The sequence below is a fragment of the Sesamum indicum genome, linkage group LG7, assembly GCF_026168435.1.
Source record: "Sesamum indicum cultivar Baizhima isolate 11 linkage group LG7, ASM2616843v1, whole genome shotgun sequence".
In the NCBI taxonomy this organism is placed as follows: domain Eukaryota; kingdom Viridiplantae; phylum Streptophyta; class Magnoliopsida; order Lamiales; family Pedaliaceae; genus Sesamum; species Sesamum indicum.
Window position 1 is genome coordinate 5,744,549 of NC_142663.1, and position 27,537 is coordinate 5,772,085.

The following is a 27,537-nucleotide window of genomic DNA, read 5'->3' on the forward strand; positions in this document are numbered from 1 at the left end:
TAGAATATTGGTGAACAATTTTATTTTTAGTTGATATTTGAATTTTTTTCTCTTTGTAGAACCGACAAAATAAAATAACCAATTCTATTGGGTTAACCTCACCTCATAAGATTTTGTTCACGAGCAAGCCCAAGTACCCCCCTTTCCCCCCACGTTGCCACCTCTAGGTAAAATTAATGTCTCAAGTCTCCTTCCAAAAATTAAATAATTTCATCAAACGTCATAAAAATATTGATAATTTTTTAAATAATCAAGAAGTATTTATAATAATACCAGATTTGAAAAGATTTTATTGTAGCGTGGCATTGTTATTTCTTAAACTAGTCGATATTTTGTCTTAACAATTGTATTATTCTATATTACGTAACCATCATTAAGAGTTGATCAACGTGTACACTCAAAAAACAATGCAATTGTGTAGTTTAGTTGAATTCACACCCAAGAGTTTAAACTGTTGAAAGGAAGAATGATTTATATTTAATATATTTAACACACCCCGTTAAATAAATGCAGCATTCTTTTGTCAAGCCTTCGCACGTGAAACTCTAATTTTATTTATAAATATGTAACAATAAAATTAAGCTCCGGACCTCGAATTTGCCCCGAATTAAATACATTTTATTTAAAAATTTAAACTGTACAATATTTAATATTTAATATTTCTAACCTGATGATTCATTAAATGCAATTTAAGCTACGTAGATCAAAAAACCACCATTGAAAGATCCCAAGTACATTACAATTTTTCATCAGCAGCTCCAGAGACCATCGTCCGTACGTGTTCGAACACAATCCTGGACATGTCAAAGAAGCAACAAACATCGTTTTCAAGAGTTATAAAAGGGATTGATTGTACTTGAGTTGTTCCTGAAATAGCTAAAAATTACCAACTTCTCCATTCTCGGTTCCCTCTTTCAGCTGAGTTGATAGTTTAGCCATTGTACGGCACCATGAATTTTCAAACATGCAGAAGGTATTGCTGTGTGTTCAATGTTGCAGCACGTTTGGGATAAAATTCGACTGGAGCTGCAAACAAGTGAAAGAAGACATGAACTAAGATTTAATCTAACTAAAGATTCAATGCTCAAAGAATAATATCCATGCTTTGCTCACTTGAACCAAACGATGAAGGCCACGAGTTCCAGAAAAACCAAGACATTGCATTGTTTGTATTAAGGTAGAGTTTACGCATTCTAGAGCAAGTGAAAGATGCCTAATTCGTAGCATGGGCTATGAAGTGGATATAGACGATATATTGACACAGTCACAAGGCTGCATATATGTGGGGGAGAAGATAACATCCCATTATACACACCCCATGTTTTAAAAATGGAGTATGTGTCGATGAATGCTGCACCACTGCACGAAGCAATAGGTGCAGCATCAACAAGCACGGTTATGAGGTCACGACTGACCCCGGCTTTACATGTAAACTAGGTTACAAATCACAAAAGTTTCCCCCACGTCAGTGCTATCAATTAAGCAAACAGCTATGTAGATATGCAGTTATTGCAACTGAGCATGCAACCAACAAAAACTGGTAGTTCGCATGAAAGTTCAGGACGGCGAGTCGGGCTTAGTACCACTATCAACAATAACAAAGAATACTGGCCTAAATACAGGATTTAGAATCTGTCAGTCGGAGGGTAAAGGTCACCAACTTCCATGCATATTCCTGGGACAGAAGATGTTAAATAGGTAGTTGCAAAATCTTTTCATGTAAACAAGAGTAAAGAAGTGAAAGCTAATTATAAAATTCATAACTAACACCATTTTCGGACAGCAAAACATGCATAAATCATCTTCAAAGAGATGACGCAATGAGGTCACCAACTTCCATGCATATTCCTGGGACAGAAGATGTTAAATAGGTAGTTGCAAAATCTTTTCATGTAAACAAGAGTAAAGAAGTGAAAGCTAATTATAAAATTCATAACTAACACCATTTTCGGACAGCAAAACATGCATAAATCATCTTCAAAGAGATGACGCAATGAGGGGAATGAAGTTCCATACTGCCATTCTTCACTGAAACTACTATAAGCAGGCAGTATCACTCATTGCTGTTAAAAGTTTAAGTAGATAGTGAAGACAAGAACAGCTGTTTAGCATTTTCAATTGCTTATGGCATTATCTTCATCAGATGTCTTTTCTATTCTAGTACTATGATGATCTGAGGCATGGTGATTTTGCTCCTTAATCTTCATGGAATACAGAGACATAGCATCGCATAAGACATGTAAGACACATGGACATCCACCATACACAACACAACACTGTGGGCTAGCAAATGTTGATCCATAACCTCTAAGGTGACTACTTTAACAATGTAAAAATAGAGAAGGTCAACCATGTTAAAAGTGGCATATAACTACTTAAGAAGGTAAAGTCACCTCTTGCCTTCATAGATAATTTGGAGACACGGTATTGTGCAAATATGTAAGCTTTTCAGCCATAGAGAAGGCACAAATGTCAGCCTTGTTCATGTAAAAGGCTAGTAAGTGCACAGTTTAAGTGAAAAAAACAACTCCGCAACAAGTAGAACATGGAAGACAAACCATAATGGATGAGTCTTCCCCAGCTATAGGATACAGGTCTCTTCTGCCTTGTCTACCGCATATGTGGCAGAGAAGATTCCAGTTACCACATGTAAATCCACTGATAAACTAATTAAGTGAACTAGAACATAATTAAGCACCTATTAATTGAAACCAAAAATATATCTTAGTTCAGAAATACATGCGTTCTGAATAAAATACCCCTCTGCCTTTTTAACATTAGCAGAGGCTTTGATTTTGACTTGTGAATATATACATATTATATGTATATGCGCGAAGTGCAGAGAGAGAACAAACTTGCAAGTGCGTCAAGCTCTCAATTTTACTTCTGGAGCTTGTCCGCTTTCAGTAATTACCATGCCCTCAAATCCTTGTCACCTTTCACAACTTCAGTGTGCTTAACTTCAGGCAAGGTTCTATTCACTATGCAATGCTAGCAAAAGAGGTAAGAATTTTTGCATATTTTACCTGGTGGCATTCTGTGAAAATTAATCCTTGAGGTTAACAAGCATATATGAATATGGAAAACTCTCTCTATCACAAAAATAGACCTAATTAAAAAACTATTAGATGGCAGTCTGACAGCTGTTATGGTGGTAAGGCAGAAAGAATAATAATTTATATTTTTACAAAGCTCAAAATCAACATCACTGCCATAATAAGCAACCAAGTCATGCAGCAACTGACTATTGTATTCATCAATTGCCATCGCATTTCTAGGGCCCTTAGCCATATATGGAATCAGATGAAACTAAGAACATACTTTTGAGAGTGTCTTATTGGAAACATGCAGAGAAACAAAGGGCCTCACTTGGAGATTGACACTTGAAGAACCGTGCGATGAGTTTATAATGGGACCACCTGGCTGAATATACAACTCTCCACATGAGAAACCAAGCATGACATTACATTTATTTCTCCACTGTATTGCAGGCAGCGAGGACTTATTTAACTGGTGACGAATGACAAGTCAGTGACTTCACAAAGGATGCAGAAAAAACACTACGCCAGAAAGATAATAATGCATATCGAGCACTCAAGATATCCTGGTATATTGACCCTGAAGTAATTAGGATTATGTAATGAAAGTGAGCTGTAACATTATTTTCATGACCAATTCCATTCCATGCCTCTACATTAGCATATTCTCATAAATAACATATCTTACAAAAACTTCTTCAAACTACCCCTTTGTTGGATATTGAATGTCTTTGATCTCCTTCTGTTATGTCACCTAGTGATATGCCTTTTGCCTGGAATAGAAAATTATTTCCAGAAACACCATAAAATCAAAGCAGTAAGTAATGTAAGGAACAATCAAGCTACAAGCTTAAAGTTCTCAGGAAAATAATTCACAGTTATATTTTTGTGGAATTACCTAATTTTCAAGTCATGAATTAGATATCATGCATAATCAGCCCCCTCACCACCCCCATTCCAAACACATCTATGAGCCTCAATTTACTCTTCTTACTCCTATGAAGTTCTGATTTCAGAAAAGAGAAAAAGAGCATGCTTAATCTCGTTTCTTTTTCCTCTTCTTTTGTCTCTTGTCCTATCACCCCCAACTCCAAAGTTTATAGCACGCATAGAAGTCCATGCATGTACAGAATAATATATCGAGATAGAAGTTGAGATTTCATATATATCAACTAATTGAAAATACACTCACCAAGGTTGTACCTAATTGAAAATGTATGCATCAAGGTTATCATCCGTCGACTTTCATAACTTCATACTTACTCTTTATATTGACGTTCCTTTTCTTCTATTGATATAAGTCGATTTTATGACATTTAAAAACTATTCTCATACAAATGACAATTTTCTTCATTGCGTGCTACCTTCCTTTTGGATTCTTGCAATAATGACAAATTACTGAAATTTGAAATTTCTTTCCCATCGCTTCCCAAAAGACCCTTCCTTAAATTAATGGTAAAGACCAACAGATGAGAACAAAAGAAAAGGCTTTAACGTCAGATGATTCATTTAGCCCCCTTTCACCACCAACCATACCCACTCCCTCCCACCAAACACCATCATGACCATGTTATACCATGGCACCGCCGGCACCTCACACCGCAGCCGCTACAATGATTTACCACCATCCTTTCAGATCAATGAAGCGATCACCAGGAAGAAACTCCCGGCCACCATTCTGTTTGCCATTAAGATTGCCAAAAGCATCAACTATAAGATCCACCACCAAATCTTTAAGCGCATGACAAGGAATGGAGCATAAAGAAGATCCATGATGGCAATCAAATCTAATTGTTGAAATGGTATGGAATAAAATACAAGATCTACCCACTTTTGTACCCTGTGGTGGTTTCGAAGAGACGATATGCTTTACATTTGTTAATTAGGGATTTATCTTTTGAATCGCTCAATAGCTATAGAGGTGTGATGGCTCAGTCTCTCTTTTTTCCCTTTTCTAGAATGACACGATGTGAATCTTTCAGAATTCTTATTTGTTCTTTTTTAGGGGCTAGCACCACAGATGCATGGATGAGAAACATGGAGGAGAAATGGCTTGGGGGTTAATATTCGCTTCGGCGGTGGATTTTGTTGGTGGCCTCAATTGTCTTTTTCAGGTTTCATATGTTGTTAGTCGGTGGTTTTGATTGTGGTTTTCAGGTTCATATATTATTGGTGGTGGTTCTAATTTTGGTTTTCAGGCTCATAAATGGGGCAACACTTCCTTGTGTTGACTGCACATTTTAGATCTATGTGAAGGTCAGGCATTCTGCTGCAAAAATAGTGAAAGAAAACTGCGGTCTCTGCGGATTTATGAAAGCCATGGGAGCAGATGTAGATTTGGGTGATAAGGGAATGGAAGTGGAGAGAACTACTCCTTGTAACAAGAATAGTTGGAAAATTGATTTTACTTAGAAGATGCTCTCTACTTAATTACATTATGGTAGGATGAAGAATCTATATGAACTAACCAAGTTAAATTCTGCCATTCAACAGCAAAACGTCTAGTGAATGTCTTCCACATGACTTCTCATTTCTTCTGATATTCTCATTACAATATGTGCAGAGTACTGCCCCTTCCCTGTAGATGGCTTCATCATCCATCCATATAAAATTGTAATCCAGGTTCTCAAATTCATTTGATTTAGACAAACTTCACCATTTACTCTTGTTATATACCAATAACACTGTAACATCTTTTTTTTCTTTCAGGAAAATACAATTTCAGATGAGTAAGTCCAGTGACCGCAAGAATTGGTTAACAAGAGCTGAGTTGATTAACCCATCACCAGAATTACAAATTCTGATGTGAGTACTCAGCTTTACCCCTCTCTACAGAAAAAAATTACTTTGAACAACTTCCATTGTCATATAGTCTTGTGTTGAACATATTGCTTTTTGAGTGTTATTTGTTGCATTAGTTCCCTTTTATTTATGTCTGGATTGCCATCTATTCTTGCATAATTTTGTGTTACACTTTCAGCAGACCTACTCAACTCCCCCCTGAAGAGGATCAGGAATTTTTCATGGAAGAATAAAGAATCCAAAAGTAGATTTATCTCATAATTAAAACAGATGAGCTTAGAGCCCAGCAGCTATCAACAGAGACCCCAAATGCCCAGTGAGCAATTTGAATTGTACCTTTGGCCTTTAGTATAGAGATAGTAACGAGGAACTTTCATCCAACAGGCTGAAGTCTATTTTCTATAGATGCATATTTGGGAGAAAATTAAAGGTGCACAATGCTATTCAGGCACATATGATATTTTTCATTCTAACCTATGAGTGATAAGTTGTGAGTAGAAACTTATCTGCTAGCGAAGGGTAAGGCTACACAGCCCTGCTATATGAATATCCTGCAGTGGCCTATACCTTCGAATCTCAGCTTTTCGATTAACAACTAATGAGTTCATGAAACAAATGGCATCTAGAGATATAATTGACCCTTCCTATTCATTTCTTTTGAATAAGTTCGAAATGACACAGGGTGCCCACCAGTCTGGCGGCCATAATAACTATTCCGTGATGGGGCTGTTGGCACAAATCATGCTACGACATGAGCCAGTGGTTGGCAGGTAAAATCCCCTGCAAACTCCATCTCTTATATTTCAAATAGAAATCTCTTATCAAAGTTAGAAAAAGATCTGTCTTAAAATCATATTTATCAAACCTACCTCTGTGTGTGGGACCTAGTATATATTATATATATTCTAGAAGAGCAATAGATAACTGAAACAACATGAACACCACAACCTGCAATGAAGAATAGTAAAATTTAAAGAGGAAAAGAAACCTGGAAAGCCTGCTCTTTTATCCCAACACTGAGCCGTTCATTGAACAGACTAGAAAACCAAAGGCCGACTGTTAGCTGAAGTTGCAGGATGGTGAAAATTTTGTAGACTACAATTCAAGATATTAAAAAAAGTTAAGTGTTACATAAGCAGTACATATGAGGACAAGTAAGTTTAGCAAATACAGATCAAGTAGAATGATGCGTTCCCATCAAAAATGAGTTTTTTCCAGTCTCTCAGCTAACCAGCCTATAATCTCCATCAGAATTAGGGATCCATTGGCCTCATAATGCAGAAAAAATTGATTCTTGGAACAAATAGCAGAAAATAAAACTCCTTACAACTTTGTTTTCCTCCAAAAGGAACAGCTGCATCTCTAACAATCCCATAAGTTGCACTAGGAACCCTATGATCCCAAAATAACAAAATCGATGCACAAAAAGGTTGTTGCTACAAATCAGCCCCACGTACACAACTCATTATCTTCTGACCAATTACCCAAGCACCACCAAGAGTACAAACCTAAACTTGTAAAAATCTAATGCCCCAATATCTCATTGCCTACAGAATTTACATCAGGCAATTCAATCCCCTGTTGGCCTCTGAGAACCACAACCAGGTCTGGAGGAGGCCTTCTTTTTTCTTTTTTTGTGTAACACCAGCATTCTATCAAACACCTTGACTACATATTTTCATTAAAAACTACACCACCCCGACATACACTATAGCAACTAATACCCATTAGCTGGAAATCACAGCAGCTTCGCCTGCCCTCCCACGGCTGTATATTACTGATATGAAACTCAAGAATACTGAATATCCTATGGAAGATCCACTCTTGCACCTCACTGGACTTCGATTTCTCAAAACATAAATTCCCATCTAACCATCCTTGATTCTTGAGTATTAAACTCACAAAAGAATTTAATCGAATTACTTGAACTTTATCCCATCATACATTATTCTTTTTTCCTTTTTTTCCTTCTTCAAAAACATTCAGGAGCAAAATCAGATGAATCCCACAAAATACACCCTCAATACCAAATGAAACAGCATCAAATTAGAATCATCAAAGTTTGTATGACGCCAGGAGTCATCGGAATCCTTACCTATGAAATCACCATGTCTCCATCTTCTGCGAGCAAAAATTCAGTGAAAGGGCGAATGTTCGTGGCATTTCCCCTAAAATATGTCGAGTATTTTAATGATGTAACATAACAAAATTCAAATTCCAAAATATGCAACAAATCGATGGAACATATTGAAGATATACAGTTGTTAATATCAATATACTGAGGACTTGATTGAACAAGAAAATTGGAACCTCTACTTGTACGAGACTTTTGGTTTGATTTCTCTCTCATGTATAATTGGTTGTTAATTAGTAATTTATTGATATTATGATATATTTAAGCTTATGTTGAAATATACAATTATATTTTTTTATTATACCCGATAAATTATTATATACATTACTTATTTTTATCATACAAAAGCTAGCGATCAACTCGTCATTCTTACTGGTACGTTTTATTCTTTTACATTGATGTAGCATTTTTTTTAAAACTTGCCGTATTTTGATACGAATGTTATATATCGTTATACAATTTTTTATATTTATTTCTTCAAAAATTCAATTAAAACACAATAAACATTGCTTAGCATTTGAGGGCTATTTTCTGATTTTGCTTATATATTGAAGATTGGACTATAGATTTTTGTTGTAGGGCAATACGATGTTTTGGAGTATGTCTTGACAAATTTATGAAATATAATATTAGAATTGTATCATAATGATTGTTACTTTTAGCTTTGAATAGTGAGATCTTGATAATAATTGTTGTTTCAGTAGCAATGGAGTTGAAGTTTTAGAATGAATTATTGTTGAAAACTTCATATTTACACTTGTTGGGAGACGTTTAAGCCTTTCGCTCCAGCCTCTAATAGGATTAGTTTCATCGTCTTTCGCTATTGCTCCTAATAGAATTAGTTTTATTTTTTATGAAGGACGAGGACGTCTGTGGAGAAAAAACAAAAAAAAGGGGTAACTTAAACAAAAGAGCGTAGATTTTTTAGTTCTTAAGCATAACTCATCGAGTCTTTTTATTACTCCAGACATGTATATGTAGGATAAAAATTATACTGGTATTCAAATTTTGTGATTAATATTATTTTTGTATCTATATAATGTCACTTTGATATTCAATTGATGTTTTTTCATTATCTTTTGACATAATGATTGTTTTAACCTTAGATATTAAAGTTTTTTTTTTTTTTTTTTGGTTGCAAAAACCACCTAGAGGTGGGGGGAGCTTTTCGGAATCCCCAGTCCTTCTATATTAAAACACACAAAATAGTTACAGCGGGGAGAGCTACCTCCCTAAAATTTCTAGTAAAGCCATAAACAAGAAATACTACTCCCTTACAAATAGAGTAACAATAAACAAAGAGTACTGCTTCCTTACAACAAAAGACCCAAATAAGTGTCGTAGAAAAATTATGGCGAGTCAAAAAGGTTTTTGTTATCCCACCACGTCGTGGATCGCACAGCACCTGCAAACAAATCTGTACAAAAAGACCAAGCCAGAGTGTGTGTAATGTTCCAAAAGGATAAATAATGAATATAAGTATTAACGTGGAGATCATGTTTGTATGGCTAACAGCCTTTGAACCTGTGAAAGGGGTTCATAAGACCTGCAAAAGATATAACAACAAACAACTAGATAAAGGAGATCAGCAGAAGTGACAAAACCAAAAGGTAACCAGAGAAATATTGGTCCCAACGTCAACCATATGGATGAGTAACCTCCAAGGAACTCATATAGGTACAATGACAAAAACAGTATAGACTAGCTCAGATAGGACATCAAGTATCAGCAAAGAACTAGTCAGTAATGAAGTACCCCTAATTTCAATAAAAAATATTTTAACTAAAATTAAAGGTACTAGTACTTCTGATTCTAATAGCAGGCAAGGAGCAGGCGTCAAGTCTAATAAAACCTTTAGGAATACCAGTGATATTATCAGAGGATAAAATGGTAAGATGTTGGTTGAAACAAGCTTGGTTAGCAAAATAATTGGCCACTTGGTTACCCTCTCTAAAAATGTGTGATATCTTGAACTCAGTTTGGGATAGAAGCTTTCTAATTTGTTGCAGCAAGTTTTGAAGGTGCCATGGCCGTTGGGGGGAGAGGAAATAAGCTTAATGGCGATGTTGGCATCTATTTCCACCCAATTTTTCCTAATGTTGTTATCAATGCACAATTTAACACCTTTATATATAGCATTTAGTTCTGCTGCTGTGTTGGTCATGAGCCAAGATGTTCTTAGAATGCAAAGACAGTCTGACCTAGATGATTTCTGATGATGCCGCCTGCTCCTGCTACGTCTGGATTTTTTTTTGAGGCCCCATTCGTGTTCAATTTGAGCCATCCCCTATCTTGCTTAATCCAATTAATAATAGAGATTCTGGATGATATCTTCTGAGGGGGAAGTGAAATTTTAAAAAGAGAGGCAACAGATAGCTCTCATGAGGTTGGTTTTACCAAGAAGATGAAGATAATTGAGGGTTTGAAAGATAATACGATTAGCTTCCGTCAAATATGGCAGCATTCCTATGACCTTAGATATTAAAGTTAAAATAAGAAATATGTAAAAAAACATCTGCATATATTTCTATCAATATATTTTGCCTTTATTTGAATCATTTAACTTTTATTTTTGTATAAAATAAAGTCAAATGATTCAAATAAAGGGAAAATATATATAAACGTCTCTTTTATATATTTGTTATTTTTCATTTTAGTATCTAAGGCAAAGCGATTATTATGTTTCAAGATAATGGAAAACATTAATTAGGTACTAAAATGACATTAATCGTGAAAATTGAGTATTATTTGAGTCATTTATAACTCTCAGGTACTAAAATGACATAAATGACAAAACTCTATGTATTTATATATATGAATATAAAAATATAACTAATTTATGACCGTAGAAGTAAAAAAAATACCAAAAAGTTGCAAAAGAACAGAGATTGTGATACATCGGTGATAGACTATATTTGGATTAATGGATTTGAAATTAGGAATTTCACATTCATAGCAACAAATAATTTGGGGCTCATTGATACTACAAAGAATTTCAAATAATTCAACTCTCATTTTGTATTATATTACTTAAAATGTTGATGGATTGAATAAATTAATTCGTATCATTCAATTTAAATGAATATATATTAATAGAAAATCTGTGTCGTAGTCAAAGAAAGGCACAAAAAAGGGCAGAAATTAAAATAGAATCAAGAATGTAGAAAATATTTTGAGCACATAGATTCAAATTATATTAGACTTTAGATGATCTGTGGATGAATCTCTGAAGGCGTGTTTGAATAAATTGTTTTCATTACAAAAATATGTAATGCGATCTCAGAGATATGTAATGGAGGTGAGAAGAGAGTATTACATCCTGATTTTTGGACAAAGGCATAATAATTCATGTGGCAAACGTCACCACACGGTGGTATAAAAATGCAACCCGCCTTAACAATATTTCACTGTTAATTTATGAAAAAAGTTGTAGTTTTTATTACTATCTGGTTTCACTAGTGTTTAGAAGAGGTGCAGTGTGCAAGGGCCGAGGGGCACCTTCTCATCTACAGACCGCGGTTGCAGACGGTGTCTCCACTCTCCACTCACGTACTCCGGAATTTCAATAGCCTCAGGTTTGATCCATGGAAGCAACAGTCTGTGTTTGTGTGTGCCCCATGGGAATTTTTGACGAACCCTAGTTTTAGTTCTTCTTGTTCAATTCATGATATCTGGGGGATTTTAAAGTGTTTGAGTTTGGGGGAGGAATGGATTGGCATTGTTTGCTTTCGTCATTGGGGTGTCGGTTTTGATTTTGAATGCATGTATGTGGGGTTTTGGAAAATTAATGGAGTTGGGGGGTGGTGTTTAGATGGAGGAGTTGTTTTGGGCGTGTGGATTTCATTGGAGAAGAGTTTTAATGTTGAAATGTTGATTGAATTACAAATGTTTTGTTTGTTTGTTTATTTCTTGGTAGAGTAAATGAGAATTTGGATGTGAATTTTTTTCTTTTTGTGTGCAGGGGCAGTCAAGTGGTGGCTCTGTGGGTTTGAGATTCAATTGAATTGGAGGTTAGGGTTAGGGTTTCATGTGGTGGAGGATTGGAAGTTGAAACCCTAGGGTTCAGGGATGGATAAGGAGGAGAACAAAATGGGTCTAAAAAGAAAGTCTAAATCTTTGGGGACATTGGTTGATTCAGATGATGATGAGCCTATTGGGACACTGTTAAAGCTTAAAGGCAAAAGAAATTCCAAGAAAAGTAAGCTGGTGGCGGATGCTGGTGGAAACAAGGTTAAAGGGGTTGAAAAGATGGATGTGGAGGATAAAGAATTGGGTGGTATGGATGACACATTGGCAAGTTTTAGGAAAAAATTGAGGGGTTCCAAAAAGGATGGTGGATCCACAGTTGTGGCTACAAAAGACTTGAACAGCAATGCTGTGGAGCCATCATGCCTTCTTGATGAGTCTGCAAAGTATAAGGAATTGGATTCAAATTTGATGCCTGAGGGACAGAAAAGGGGCCTGGGGGGCACTCCAAGTGGATCTTCTGGGGACGCAACTGTAATTGAGGGTTTAAAAGTGAAGGCTAAAATAAAAAATAAGAGATCGAAGGTCAATTCAGATGCCAAGATAATTGGGAACTCCAAAATGGATGATGGTCTTGACTACAGTAAATCTGGAAATGATGCATTGCAGCATGAAAAAGAGACTGCTTCAGAGTCTGAGGCGGAAGTTCTAGAGGATTCCTTATCTGCCTTTTTCCAGAAGGTGCACTCCGGGATGATTTCGAAATCTCGTAGTTCTTCAAGAGTGAAGCAGGGAAAGGAAACTCAAGCATCCAATGATGAGTCAAGACCAGATTCAGGTGATGCTTTAGAGGCTCGTGTTGGGAAATCTCAATCTGCTTCAGATTTTGTCAAGGAAGCTTCTGATCAAGGTCCCACAAAATCAACCTTGATTTGTCCGAGGCTTGATGATCATTTACCAGAAGTCTTAAATCGTACTCCCGGGAATTCGATTGGTTCAAAACTAGGGCTTTGTTCTAGTCCACTGGATTCCAGTCAGATACAAAGACCTACTGAGTGCATGGATGATTCATCTTTCAAACTAATTTCAGAGAATTCAACTTCCATATCATTGGTCCAAAGTTCTTCTTCTAGTCTGAGGGCATGCTCTGGTAAGAGCGCTGGGGTTGAAGATGGCAAAACTGACTCTTTAGCCTCTCAAGCAATTGGGAATCAACCAGGTTCCACAAATGAGCCCCCTGGTTTGAACAATATCCCTGACAGAAATAATGAGGTACCCCATTGCATGGAAGCAAAGGATTTGGGGTTGTCGACATCCTTATGTGAAGGCATAGCAAGAAGTACTGATGATGTGAAACTAGATTGTGGGCTCGATACTGACTTGGTCCCGAAATATTCTGGTGAAGTACAGCTTCGTTCATCACCCCCTGCGTTTAGTAGGGCACATGATGGCCCACTTATTGTTCTAGGTAAGTGCTTTCAAGGGACAGATCATGCACCATTTGATTCACAAGAGGCAGACGGTCAAGTATCTGAGTGTAGGTTATCGCCAGGGTCAGGGAGTGAAATCCTCAAATATGAAGTGGCCTTCAGAAAGCATAAGAATGACTCACACAGAGCTGTTGATGAATCAGAACATGTTTTGGAGCCCTCTGGTGTATTGCCAGAAGGTGCATGCCCTCGAAACAGTAACTATCATTCTGAGGATGAAGAGGTTAATGGGACCTCTTCCCCATCTATTATGCTGGATCACCAAGGAACCTGTGCAGACGACAGGGGACCCCTGGCTGACACTGAAACTAAAGAAAGTAGCCTGTCAGTTGGACAGCGAGCGCCACGCAATGCCAAGAAGCACAGACATGGGGACATGGCTTATGAGGGTGATATTGATTGGGATGTTTTGATGCAGAGCCAAGAATTTTTCATAAACCATCAGACTGTAGATAAAACAAGAGACAAATCCAATTCATCGTCTACTGCTGTGGATGCTGAAAATGGCAAAGCAGCAGCTGTAGCAGTAGGGCTGAAAGCTCGGGCGGTTGGTCCCCTTGAGAAAATCAAGTTTAAAGAAGTGTTAAAGCGCAAAGGTGGACTTCAAGAATATCTGGAGTGCAGGTCAGTAACCAGTTGTAAGTTAGGTTGCCTACTTTTTCCCATTATGCTATCGTCTATATATGTGGTCTATGACCTATTTGGATTAAATCATTATTAGTTTGTGCGTTGTTCGATTACATATGATTTTTGAAACTTAACGCTGCTCATAGTTTGCTATCATGTGTGTTCACAGTATTTGTTGGTTGCTTTGCTGTTTTCAATGTATAAATTGACCGCTTCACTAGTGCAGAATCTAATGCAGTCTTCAAATACTCATACGTAAATAATTTTTTTTTTTCATTTTATCTAGTAGTAATGTATGCCTCAGCCTATACTATGATTTTTTTGTCTCATCTTTTACAAAACGCGATGCTACCTATCTTGTCTACTGAGACGAGGCACTACTTACTTCTCACTGGGATTTTGCTGCTAAGATCATAGTTGTTCCTGTTGAGAAACAAATTTTTCATTAGCCTCCCTTTTTTTTTTTTGGTTTAACAAATCCATTCTTTTAAAAAATATCTGCAAAGAGTTTCTTTTTCCTTTTTTTCCCCTGGCTTTACTGCTCAGCCTTATTACTAATTGCATGCATCAAATATGTGTATGTGTGCGTGTGTATTTCCTGGTTAATATATTCATCTAATTATATGCTGCATCAGTATTATTTTTCTTGAGAGTGAAAGGTGAGAATGGATTGTTTTGAATGGAAGGTTATTCATTATTCACAATGTAACTTACGGAAGATTCTTCAGGGAATACAGATTTGTTGCTTTCCTTCACCATTATCTTGTGGTTTTCGGTCTTGAAGGGCATGCTAGTAACTTGATTCCCTATTTGATTGTTCATTGTAAGTCTAATTTGTTGAATGTAAATTGTCTGCTTAGCAGATTTTATTTCAACTAAAAAAATCAGCTATGCAATTTTTTTCTTTGTTGTGGCATATTAATGGTAAGATAAATAAGCTATTTGAACAGTTTCCTTAATCGTTTCTGGAAACTCTGTTGAACTTAGTTATTTCATGCTTTGCAGGAACCATATCTTGAGTGTTTGGAACAAAGATGTCAGGCGCATTTTGCCACTTTCAGACTTTGGTGTGTCTGATGCTCCTGTGATGGGTGAAAGCTCACGTGCTTCTCTGATTAGAGATATCTTTACCTTTCTCGATCAATGTGTAAGTTTTCAGATTCCATTGAATTGAGGTGAATTGTACTTTGCTCCTACACCCCTCAACTAGGACAGGCATTTAATCGTATTATGGTAAGCTTTAAAGAGTTATATCCATTGACTTTGCAAGATTAACAAAGTAATGGCCTTCCAAGTGATTGAAATTTACATTTAGCATGTTTGTCATAAATTAAAGGCCAGCATACTTGCTAATAGAGGAAATTCTCTCACATAACTTCCTTAAGATTAGTGAAATGAAAAATTAAAGAAATAGACAGAAAATGCCATATGTAAAGCGCTTACAAACATTCTATGTTCTCTCTCTCTCTCTCTATATATATATATATATATCTGTCTGTCTCACGCACACTCACATATTTTTTTTCCACTATTCATCTCTTTTTTTTATTTGATTGGATTTAATTAATTATTCTATTCTGATCTTACAAAATCATTCTAATTCCGATTCTCATGCAGCTTATTTGGTGGGTGAACGAAATCGTCATACGGAATTTGCTTGTTCAGCATTCATTTTGGATGTCTAGAGTGAAACTTAATTAAAACGAGAGGACCAATTCCATTAGAATAGAGATCATGCCACAAGTAAAAGAAACAAAATTGCAATTTTTTGGTTTATTTTGATTCTTTCTTGAGGAGTATAATAGACATAATTGAGATGCTCTTAAAAACTAAAGTTTGACATAAGTGAAAGGGCGAGAGAGCAAGTCCTGGTCATTGTGCTTTGTACTGAAGGAATCGAGTGAAATGTAGTGATGCTGGAACAAAGTGCATGCATGGGAAATGCAATCGAACTGGCCCATGAAATGGAACTGTACTTTTTTTGGGGCTTCCTTCATCTTTTCATCTTCATAAAGAAGTTTAACATAATAATGGAAAGAGAGAGAGGGTGTGGCAGAGATTTATCAGTAGTTCTTCCTTAAACTTTTTTTCCGTATGTTCTGATTTGCCTTATGATGCTTTTAGTTGTGTTTTCTTTTGGATTTGTTTTGCTTTTCTTGTTTTTACTGGTTGCACATATAAATTTCAGTGGGTTCCAAGTACCAACTTCTTGTGTTTCTCTCTCTTCATATGGCTAAACCTGTTTCAACAGGGTTATATAAATTTTGGAGTGCCTTCGGGAAAGGAGAAGGTGGGAAATAACATCAAGAATGAACTGAAACTTCTGACAGAGGAGAAGTTTGGAGAAACTGGTGAGCTTCCTGTGGTTGATTCTGAGGATGGAGTTTCCTTTATCCTTGGGAAGGAAAGAAGTACAGAGATTCACAGAGGGGAAAAAAATGATGACACTTTTGCGGATGAAAAGCTGGCAGGAAAAGTTGTATCAGAACAAGGAGTTAACAACCTTGAGCCGTTACAAACACCTGAAGGATGTTCCATTGATGATAGGCAAGGAATGAATTCCCGTGATCCTATACATCTTAAATATTCTGCTGGTTCAGATTATTTTGATTCGATTCCTTCCTGCAAGGATGAGAATGGCACATTGGTTCCTGCTGTCGATCCAGATTTGCCTTCTCCTGGTGAAGCAGTGAGTGGTGTACCTGCAAAGGTCCCCAAATTTGGCTCTGCTATTTTCTCAGCCACCGAGGACTCTGGGTGTAGTCATACACAAAATGATTCAGGACCACGAAAGAGTATAATAGTTGTAGGAGCTGGTCCTGCTGGCTTAACTGCAGCACGCCACTTGCAACGCCAAGGTTTCATTGTTACAGTTCTCGAGGCTAGAAGCAGAATAGGTGGTCGTGTTTTTACAGACCATTCATCATTAAGTGTTCCTGTAGATCTTGGAGCTAGCATCATTACTGGTATGGAGGCAGATGTTGACACTGAAAGAAGACCTGATCCTTCTTCAATCATTTGTTCTCAGTTGGGCCTCGAGCTGACTGTACTTAATAGCGACTGTCCTCTTTATGATACTGTGACTGGTCAGAAAGTACCTGCAGATCTAGATGAAGCATTGGAAGCAGAATATAATAGCCTGCTTGATGACATGGTAATGGTTGTTGCAGAGAAGGGGGAGTGTGCCATGACAATGTCTCTCGAAGAAGGTCTAGAATATAGCCTGAAGAGACGTCGTATGGCCCACTCTGGACAAGAGGATATGGAAGTTCTACCTGTTAAACCTCAAGATACATCTGTTGCTTCTGAAGGTTTTGCTGTGGATGATGAAGTTTCAAATGCTCAGGATTCTGAAACAGAAGGTTTGAGTCCTTTGGAGAGGAGAGTTATGGATTGGCATTTTGCGCACTTAGAGTATGGTTGTGCTGCCTTGCTTAAAGAAGTCTCACTCCCAAACTGGAATCAGGATGATGTATATGGGGGATTTGGTGGAGCTCATTGTATGATCAAAGGAGGTTATAGTGCTGTTGTTGAATCTCTTGCAAAAGGAATTTGCATTCACTTGGACCATGTTGTCACGGATATTTCGTATTGCACAAAGGATTCTGGGACAAATAATAATGTGCATAAAATGGTTAAAGTTTCTACATCAAATGGCAAAGAGTTTTCAGGAGACGCAGTCCTGGTCACAGTCCCACTTGGATGCCTGAAAGCGGAAACGATAAAATTTTCACCGCCTTTGCCCCAATGGAAATATCTATCCATCAAGAGACTTGGGTTTGGTGTTCTAAACAAAGTAGTCATGGAGTTTCCTGAAGTATTTTGGGATGACACAATTGATTACTTTGGTGCTACTGCTGAAGATACAAATCAGCGGGGTTGGTGTTTTATGTTCTGGAATGTCAAGAAAACAGTTGGGGCACCTGTTCTTATAGCCTTGGTTGTTGGTAAGGCTGCCATAGATGGACAAAATATTAGCTCGTCGGATCATGTGAGTCATGCCTTGCTTGTTCTCCGGAAACTATTTGGGGAACATAAGGTTTCTCATCCAGTTGCATCTGTAGTGACTGACTGGGGAAGGGACCCTTACAGCTATGGTGCTTACTCTTATGTTGCTGTGGGATCATCAGGAGAAGACTATGACATCTTGGGAAGGCCGGTGGAGAACTGTTTATTTTTTGCTGGTGAAGCCACTTGCAAAGAGCATCCTGACACTGTTGGTGGTGCAATGATGAGTGGGCTTCGAGAGGCTGTACGCATTATTGATATATTGAACACAGGAACTGATTATACTGCAGAGGTGGAGGCAATGGAGGTTGCTAGAAGACATTTGCATATTGAAAAGAGTGAAATAAAGGACATTATCAGGAAGCTTGATGCTATAAATTTCTCTGGTGCTTTCTGTAAGAAGTCTTTGGATGGATCCCAGATCTCTTCTTGGGGCTATGTGCTAAAGGATATGTTTTTCACTGCAAAAACTACAGCTGGGAGATTGCATCTAGCTAAAGAGTTGTTAAAACTTCCTGTTGGGTTTTTGAAGACATTTGCTAGCACTAAAGAAGGGCTTAGCACCCTTAATTCATGGATTCTTGTAAGTGTTCTATTTGAAATTCTTTTTCAACTCCACTGCTGGAATATTCGATTATATTTTCTATCTGGAAATAAATAATTGTTTGTTCTGGATTTTCTTGTTGACAACAGGATTCCATGGGGAAAGATGGAACTCAGCTCTTGCGCCATTGTGTCCGTCTCCTTGTACTTGTTTCAAATGATTTGCTTGCCGTTCGTTTATCAGGTGCTTGCGCTCTCCCTCCTTTATCTACCACTTTCTTTCCTTCTCTCGTTCTTTTCCTTTTAGTTCTGGATGCATTAATTTCTTATATATTTCTTACACCAGTGTTTTCAGATTTAAGTAGAAGCTTTGAAATGATTCTCGTGTTAGTGTTTGGCTTTCATAATTGATTGTGCTGGTGCTTTTGAGGTCGTTATAACATTTTCTTTAGGACAATGGGACATCTCTTGTCTATATGTTGTCCCCTAGTTTGAGTATTTTTGTTTAAGAATGCAATATTTTTAATCTTTTCCATATTTTACTTAGGTGTCGGAAAAACTGTAAAAGAGAAAGTCTGTGTACATACCAGCCGTGATATAAGAGCCATAGCTAGCCAGCTTGTGAGTGTGTGGGTTGAACTTTTCCGCAAGGAGAAGGCTTCTAAAGGGGGACGTAAATTACTTAGGCAATCAACTTCTCTTGATTCGAAGAGCAAATCTCCTCTAGTTTCTGGAAAACCACCGTTGCGCACACATCATGTTGACAGCAAGGGAAGTCCAAAAGTTTCTGCGTCTGCTGGGAACCAGTTCCCTTCCGGTGCAAGCAATAAGAAAGTAATCAATGAACCTGTTAAATCCGATACAAGAATTCACCCACAGTCAGATGTTCAGCTCTCAAACTCTCATGGTTCACTAGGATGCAGCAATGTCAGGGAGGAGGACAATGATGACATTCCCATGTCTGAGGAAGAAAAGGCTGCTTTTGCTGCTGCAGAAGCGGCCCGTGCTGCAGCAATTGCTGCTGCCAAGGTTTGCTTGTTGTTTCTTCAGCATTTACAGCCTCTCCTATTCTCTCTCCTATTCTCACCCATGTTTTATGGCTCAATTCAAACTAAGGTTTAATTGATCTCTGAGGTTCTCATTAATATGGACTTACTTGCTACTGGTGTAAAGCTGTCAGGCAAATCTTGCTTGTACGTGTTTGTTCCTTGCTATGATTTATCGATTTCCCAAGTTCTCTTTGTATGCTGTTGGATGTCTCAATCTGCAGTGAAATAGATGGGTGACATGCCCTCTGGTTTTGAATTGGGTTGAAATTACTGAATCGATCAGTGTAATTTGAGGTTGCTTTCGGGAATGCTTTATCTTCTATTTCCTGCTACTTGTTGTCTTTGATAGATGGACACTGTTGGCATCGCCTTAACCTTAGGATAGAGAACATTTTTGGTGTCATACTGCAGAGAAACTTTCAGTTTTCAACTATTGCTTTGTGCACTAGGCTTAAAGCCTTGAGCAATGAGAAAGTCTGTTTTCCATGGTTGCAATAATGGCCAAGTTTGTTCCAGATCAACCTTTATAAAAAGGTTCTTCTGGTGTCCTCACTTTGGAATTTGTATTGCTGAAATTTTTATCTTAGTCTTGATGTGACTGGTTTTTTCTTCATTCTTGGCTGCTTCTCTTTCTTTCCTCCTCATTGTCTAAAGATCCTAACAGATGCAATCAACTCGGGACATGTCTGCCTGAATGGAAAGCAACGCGACTTCTTTTGCTAACTCTGCTGGCCACCATTATATTATTTCTACATTTGATCGGGTCCAGTTTTGGAATTATGGAGATATGCTGTGTTCTGGGGTTGATTTCCTTGTGTTATATTCTGATCGTTCACTTGTATACTGCAGGCATATGCTTCTTCCGGTGCCATGCATAATGCATCACGACAGCCTCCCAAGATTCTTTCGTTTCACAAATTTGCTATGCGTGAACAATCTGCTAATATGGATGAGTCTGACAGTAGAAAGAACTGGCCTGGTGCAGGAATAGGGAGGCAAGATTGCTTATCTGAAATAGATTCCAGGAACTGCAGGGTGAGAGATTGGTCAGTTGATTTTTCTGCTACTGGTGTACACCTGGGCAGTTCAAAAATGTCGGTTGATAATCGTTCGCAGCGGAGCCATTCGAATGAGATTGCTAATCAGTTGAACATCAGAGAGCACTCTGGGGAGAATGCAGCTGTTGATAGCAGCTTACTGACAAAAGCATGGGTTGATAGTGCTGGCAGCATAGGGATAAAAGATTACAATGCTATTGAAAGATGGCAATGTCAAGCAGCAGCTGCTAGTTCGGGCTTCTCTCATGGGACAATGCACATGACAGATGACGATGAGTCAAATATGAGCTTGAAATTGCATAAGAATAAACATGATGCAGCAGCAAATGAGAGCTTGGCTTCACAAGTTACAATAAAACAAGAACCTAAAGGCAGTCAACCTAGAGGAGCAGATCGAATAAAACAAGCAGTTGTGGATTATGTGGCTTCATTGCTCATGCCTCTTTATAAAGCAAGGAAAATTGACAGGGACGGTTACAAGTCAATAATGAAAAAAACTGCCACCAAGGTTATTTCTTTGCCATTCTTTATCCATCAAACATCACTCAGTTTATGATTTCCTTGCTGCTGGTGGATGTATCTTATCTGTCTTGTTTGGTATTCTATTTCAGGTCATGGAACAGACTACTGATGCTGAGAAAGCAATGGCTGTTTTTGAGTTTCTTGATTTCAAACGCAAAAACAAGGTCTGGGTTACAGTTTTTCTAGTTTCTTGCTTTATTTTAGATTCTTCCTTACCATCTCTATTCTATTCTTTTTCTTTAAATTTTGGTTGGTGGCAAGTGGTTCTGTGCCCCTAAATTTTCTCTGGAGCATCGGTAGGTCTGCTTTGGTATAGAGGCATGGCGAGTAGGCTTATCTAACTGCAATGGCGTTGTTCTAGTTTCTCTGTAGTAAGAGCATTCTATTTGTCTGAGATTCTTCCCAAAATTGGTATTATGACAAAGAACTGCATTTTGGCACCCTTTTACCTGATTTTATGATTTACCAATGTGTAATTAGTCAGGTTATCTGGCAGCAATTTACAAGCAGTTGGCAATCATATTGGATATAAATAAAAATTTAATTTTTCTTTTTCTTATCAAAATTTCCAAATGCAAGGGCTTTTTAAACTGGAATATAGTGGCAGTGTAGTGAGCCTTGATCCTTTATCATATAGCAGGATTGTTTTAAAAAAGTTGGAAATGTTTAAGTTACAGAAAAGTGGGGACAAAAATTGACAGCCTAATTTCACTGCCGATATATTTTGTATCGAATGAAATTTTTTATGTAATACTTGCCTTTTTCTTCTTGCCAGTCCATTAGTTCTCCTTCTCGACTTTTTTTTTTCTCCTCTCTGTGTTTACTTGTTTGATGAAGTAGCAATGTTCCTTTAAGGTTTTTATGTGAAGCCTTGAAATTTTCACTTCATTTTCGTTCTCAGATCCGGGCATTCGTGGACATGTTGATCGAGAGACACATGGCAGTGAAGCCAGAGGCCAAATCAGGATCTTCTCAGAAGGATTAGCTGGTGGTCCTGAGCACAAAATTGAGAAGGCTGTTCCGCTTGTTAAATCATGGACCGCAGTTACTTAGATTCATGAAGTCCGCCGGTAGATGGTACTTGTGCTTGCATCTGTGGTGAATCGTATACTCTTCCCTTCAAAACTTGGGAATAGCAATCATTTTAGTCAGATATGACTGAATCATGACAACTTAGCAAAGGGCTCAAATGTTTGGACATGGGTGGCATCCAAATCTTCTATACATTTTTCGTCCTCCAATTGCCAAGCAGTCCTGTTAACATGGGATTGTTTTTTGGAATTTGTTCATTATAAATTAAACTTGTATCTTTTAGGGTAGACAGTGGAGACCCCTAACTTTTTTCTCCAGGGACCCATTAGAAGAGAAATGACTTCTTTCTGACTTTTGTTATGTGTACAGCTTAGAATTGTTTCATGGAAACAAATATACAGAGTTCTCCTTAACCAGCAGTACCTGTTCTTCTCTTCTCTAGTTCGTTTTACTTGTCTCCAGAAAATAAGTGTTCATCCTCCTTTTGTGTGTCTGTGGTCTTTATTAAGATTAGACTTAAATATGCATTTTCCTTCTTGATGGAAGTTCACAACCATGTTATCTAATTGAGCATACCTTGACTGCTTGTATTGCTCTCTATATTTTAAGTCGGCAAAGGTCTGTGCGTTTGGAAGAGATGGGTGTAAAGCTTTCTCTCTTTCCGCAAAAGCACATATGTCTAACAGGTAATATGATTCTGATTTAATTGTCATGCGATGTTGTTTTTGAAGGGTGAGATGCTATATGGTTTATGTAAGTTTAATGATTACCATCTTCTAGAACCTCATGATATAGAATATTCATCAAATTGGATTTAGCATTTCTTGCTGGTTTTCCCGTATTGTTGAGACATTGAGCATGCAATGGATGTATGAGTTGGCAGTTTGCAATCTTCTGCATTTGTATATTCCCACTGATTGCGCGCTTTTCGAATCATTGTAGTGGAATTTGTTACCATGAGCATAAAAAGGGCAGCAAATAAGAAATTGCTTGAATCTTACAGGCCCTTCTTACTGACTTTTAATAAGTCATATAACAGATGCAGTTCAAGCGTAGTTCCTTACAAGTATGCTGATGATGAATGCCACTGCAGGTAGATTTTTTATTTCATTCTCTGCCATTTTATGTTTTTCGCAGCTGGTGGCGTTTGAGTGCTTGTAGCCTCTTTTCTATCAGCTAGTCTTGTACCGGAATTAGATTCCTGGCAGGTTAGCATATTGTGGTGCCGTATCTTTGCCATTTTTATGATCCATTCCATCTCTATCTTATTTCTGCTCACACCTGTGTAACACAGAAGTCATGGGTTATATTCGGTGCTTCAGGAAACGCAAAATTTACTCGTGGGCAGGAGCAAGCGCTTCTACACTGGTCACTGTTCTCCGTTGCCATACGGTTGATCCAGGAGAAGCTTTCCACTTTCAAAAACTGGTAAATTGCTCTGTTTTCCTCTAAAACAATCTAATCTCTTGAATCCGTGCTTTTAGCTTCAGGAAACCTCGAGATAAAAGTCGGCTACAAGTGTGGAGACCAGAATCAGCCGCAACATTGTCTTCACCAGGAGATTTCAAACTCCAGCATTACATTTTCAATACATCCATCACGTATGCATATCATATCACATTCAAAAGCCGGATCCTGCCGTGGCATGTTCATTTCTTTTTCCCCGACAATATTCTCTCTTCCCATTAATTTCCCACTCCATTCAGGTATACATACACTCGCTGAAAACTGATATTCTTGTGGCTATTTGCTGTGTTTTTCCAGGAGAAACAGCTCATTTGCTAAAGACCCCAGGTCAAAGACCGTATCCATCCGGCCAGAGCAGGAACGAAGTGAGAGAAACTAAAAGCGTAAACCAGAGAGAGATACGCGTTTCTCACTAAAAGACACACATATGCGCGGATGTTCAAGAATCTGTTCGGGTAAAGTCTATTTTTCTTGTTTCAAGAATCTCTTCAAGTCTCTGCAGAATTCGCGTAAAGGTTTCGCGGTTTGATTAAAACAGTTGCAATAAAATTCTCAGTACATTAGCGGCAAGAAACAGTCTAATCATTACGTTGGTTGACGTATGTACTTATCCTTTCCTCTTGTTAACGTACGGTTCTCCCTTTTTCCTATGTTACTGTGAAGCGAAAGGTTACGCTAATCACAATTGTACTTGTAAAAGAAGTGAATATCATCAAATTTCTTTCTTCATCTTTTGTTCTTTAATATAATATATCTTGAATTATTGTTTACAAATGCATTTCAGTACGTATTTATTGCACACTGTAAAATGAATTTGCAATAGAGAAACAAACAGAAAATCCATCCGGACAAAGACCCAAAAATGCAACATTTACTGTTTCAGAGGCCAAAAAAATATATTTTTGAATATATAAATTTATGCAATTAAAATATATTTTAAAAATAACTATTAATCTTTAAAATTTTAAATTTATTATGCAAACTCATTTAAGTGTGCCAGACATAAGTTTTTATTATTAAGAGAGAGGAGCTTTTTGTGTCTTGCCTTACTTGTTTGACATTTTGTATTTTTTTTATTTATTATCTAAGTTCTCATTTTCCCAAATTTTTTTTAATTTTCATGCAATTTTTTTCTCTAAATATTATATTATTATTTTTTATCCCCACTTTTTTTTTCTAAATTTAATAATAATATGTTATGTTGTATACATATATTATTAAATGAAAAAAATAGATGTAATATTAAAGAATTATGCTCATCTAATTATTAGTTATTGGAAATGGAAGAGGGAGAAAGGATTATTATATATATATATACATATGTATATTGGTGGGGAGAGGGGCAAAATTGTAAAGTTGAAAATGGATCGAAGTGAGGGAGGGACAAGTCATCCACTTCCTCATCACTCCTTTAATTAAACAAAATCGTGACAGTTGCGTTGCAAAAATTATATAATATAATAATAACATAATAAAAGGGGTCTCTATTAATCCAACTATTTCTCTCTCTCTCTCTCTTTCTCTCGTTGGATCTGAACTCTGCAGAGCTACAGATCGATCAAAAATGTCGTCAACCTTCAGCGGCGATGAAACGGCACCCTTTTTCGGCTTTCTCGGCGCCGCTGCCGCCCTCGTCTTCTCCTGTAAGCTATATGCTACTGTATTCGGTACCTATTTTTCAGATCTAAGGTTGTGGCTGCAGGAATTTGATCGACTCTGTTTTTGATTTAGGTATGGGAGCGGCGTACGGCACGGCGAAGAGCGGCGTCGGTGTGGCGTCGATGGGTGTGATGAGACCGGAGCTCGTGATGAAGTCTATTGTTCCTGTGGTCATGGCTGGTGTCTTGGGTATTTATGGCTTGATTATTGCTGTGATTATCAGTACCGGTATTAACCCTAAGGCCAAGTCTTATTACTTGTTTGACGGTTATGCTCACCTTTCTTCTGGACTCGCTTGTGGTCTCGCTGGTCTTGCTGCTGGTATGGCTATCGGTATCGTCGGAGATGCTGGTGTTAGGTAATTTGTTATTTTCTTCATAGATCCGCTTTGGACTTGATTTGTTGGTCATTATGATTCGAAATGTTTTGATTTGTTATTCATGTTTATCGGCATGTAATTTCAGTTACTGACTGGTTAGAAGTTTTACTTTTTTTGGTACATGGGAAAGATTTCTTCAGCAATTGCTCATTTGGATTATGGAAAGGGTGACGAGTGGCTTGTTATGATCTTATTAGGAATTAGCAGCTGCCATTCCTTTTGTACTGAATTTGTGTTTATTCATCCGTCTCTTCTTGCCATTTGATAATGTGAAGTTCTGCCATGAAACCTTTTATACTGCATTGTTTGAATCTTCTGTAAATGCTTTTGTTACTGATCAAGCACATGGTAGTTCAGTGTTGTTTCATAGATATGTATATGTATTGGTCAATATGAGTACACAGATCTGTGCGTTCACAAATTTTTTATTGATCCTAGTCCATTATAATCACTCCCTTCATATCTGTTCTTAATAGTGTAAGCAAAAATTGATTGTCAGGCAGCTTGAAGTTTGTGTTCTGGTTGTTCGATTGTCATGTCACTACTTGGGTTCTATGGTTGAAATGTAAATCTAAGTAGAAAGCTTAGAGTGGTGGCCATAAAGCTTTCTGTGATATCTTATGTTTCTTTAAAATTGGGTTATAACTCTACATATCATGCAATTAGTACTTCCGTTCTCCTTAGTTTAAGAAGGCTAAGTAAAACTAGGGCAGGAAGAATAGAGAATAGCTTAGTCCATTAGATGCAATTGAGCAAAATTATAGATTATTGTTGGATTCAGTTGTCTATTTGCTTTTAAGTTTTTGAGGAGAAAAAGGAAAATGAGGATTTTAATCTAGAGAATTTGTTGTTATTGTCACTCAATTAAAAATGCGGTGCCATGATGACATAGGTGATCCTTTTTGTATTGGGTTATCAGTTATCTGCTTTCCTTCCAATTTTCCTGGAGATGAAACTCGATGTCTGTTCTTTTCCTTATGAGTTACAATTGTAATCATTCTCACCTTGTTATTCTCTGTGACAGGGCCAATGCACAACAACCAAAGCTCTTTGTTGGAATGATCCTTATCCTTATCTTTGCTGAAGCCTTGGCACTTTATGGCCTCATTGTTGGTATCATCCTTTCATCTCGTGCTGGTCAGTCTAGAGCTGACTAGAGGAGTACGTCAAACTCGACGATTTATGGAGTTTCTTCCTGTCAAGAACCATAATTATTGTTCTCCTGGTTAGCATGGTAGCTTGGCCATGGCATTGTTTCTAGGTTCAAGCTTTGATATGTGTGTGGGAAATGAGTGGCCAGAAAAATTGAGCGGTTGATGTGTATGGCGGTAGATTGTAGATGACAAGTTCGGTTTTCCCTTTTCCCTGAATAAAGTTTCTTATATTTTTATGGTGCTGTGTATCTTGCAAGAAACCAATTTGATTTGTGTAAAACAATTGTTGTATTATTTTTCCAAGGATCGGTCTACTTTTAAGTTTCATACTTACTAGTCGTTATGGTAGTTTTCTTGGTGCACGTTCTCTGCAACTTGACAGAATCAGGAAGTGTTGAATAGTTTTCATTCAAAATTCTTTTGTTTTAAAACTGGTGATTTTGTTCTCAGAATTAGGTCTTATGCAGTTCACTTGTGATTTACCAATGCTTGTGCTGATGATATGGATTTAACCTTCTACTTCAACTTTGTCAAGGGAATACATTTCTCCTTAACTCTATGCACTCCGCAACATTTAAAAAAAATGGCTTATGTAACTAGTAGTTACAT

General features: G+C 37.4%; 2 protein-coding genes and 1 long non-coding RNA gene across 26 annotated transcripts; 2 read left to right on the forward strand and 1 right to left on the reverse strand.

Moving 5' to 3' along the window:
- Positions 1-530: 530 nt before the first annotated feature.
- LOC105166072 (uncharacterized) lies at positions 531-8,207 on the reverse strand. 13 transcript variants are annotated; one of them, XR_016066401.1, is made up of 5 exons: positions 8,151-8,207; positions 7,936-8,008; positions 6,829-6,877; positions 888-4,716; positions 531-794 (listed from the first exon to the last, which is right to left on the reverse strand). It is a non-coding gene; the product is annotated as an uncharacterized LOC105166072 (long non-coding RNA). The 13 variants fall into 13 exon arrangements; XR_016066396.1 differs by having other exon boundaries at positions 888-6,877; XR_016066393.1 differs by having other exon boundaries at positions 888-6,935.
- On the forward strand, positions 5,792-24,465 carry LDL3 (LSD1-like 3). Of its 12 annotated transcripts, none has more exons than XM_088882636.1 (11): positions 5,792-5,843; positions 6,522-6,610; positions 11,452-11,549; positions 11,936-14,054; positions 15,063-15,204; positions 16,309-18,648; positions 18,759-18,852; positions 19,156-19,637; positions 20,507-21,223; positions 21,327-21,401; positions 22,139-24,465. In XM_088882636.1, the coding sequence occupies exons 4-11, from the start codon at positions 12,043-12,045 to the stop codon at positions 22,220-22,222; spliced, it is 5,946 nt and encodes a 1,981-aa protein (XP_088738762.1). In that variant the 5' UTR covers positions 5,792-5,843; positions 6,522-6,610; positions 11,452-11,549; positions 11,936-12,042; the 3' UTR covers positions 22,223-24,465. The 12 variants fall into 12 exon arrangements, 1 of the variants encoding a protein (XP_088738762.1); XR_016066388.1 differs by lacking the exons at positions 5,792-5,843; positions 6,522-6,610 and having other exon boundaries at positions 11,173-11,549; positions 22,139-23,477; positions 23,592-23,697; positions 24,034-24,465; XR_016066389.1 differs by lacking the exons at positions 5,792-5,843; positions 6,522-6,610 and having other exon boundaries at positions 11,173-11,549; positions 22,139-23,362; positions 23,592-23,697; positions 24,034-24,465.
- A 745-nt stretch (positions 24,466-25,210) lies between these two features.
- LOC105166075 (V-type proton ATPase 16 kDa proteolipid subunit) lies at positions 25,211-27,255 on the forward strand. Its single transcript, XM_011085295.3, has 3 exons — positions 25,211-25,379; positions 25,468-25,753; positions 26,799-27,255. Exons 1-3 carry the CDS (start codon positions 25,301-25,303, stop codon positions 26,929-26,931), a joined length of 498 nt encoding a protein of 165 aa, XP_011083597.2. The 5' UTR covers positions 25,211-25,300; the 3' UTR covers positions 26,932-27,255.
- The last annotated feature ends 282 nt before the right edge of the window (positions 27,256-27,537 follow it).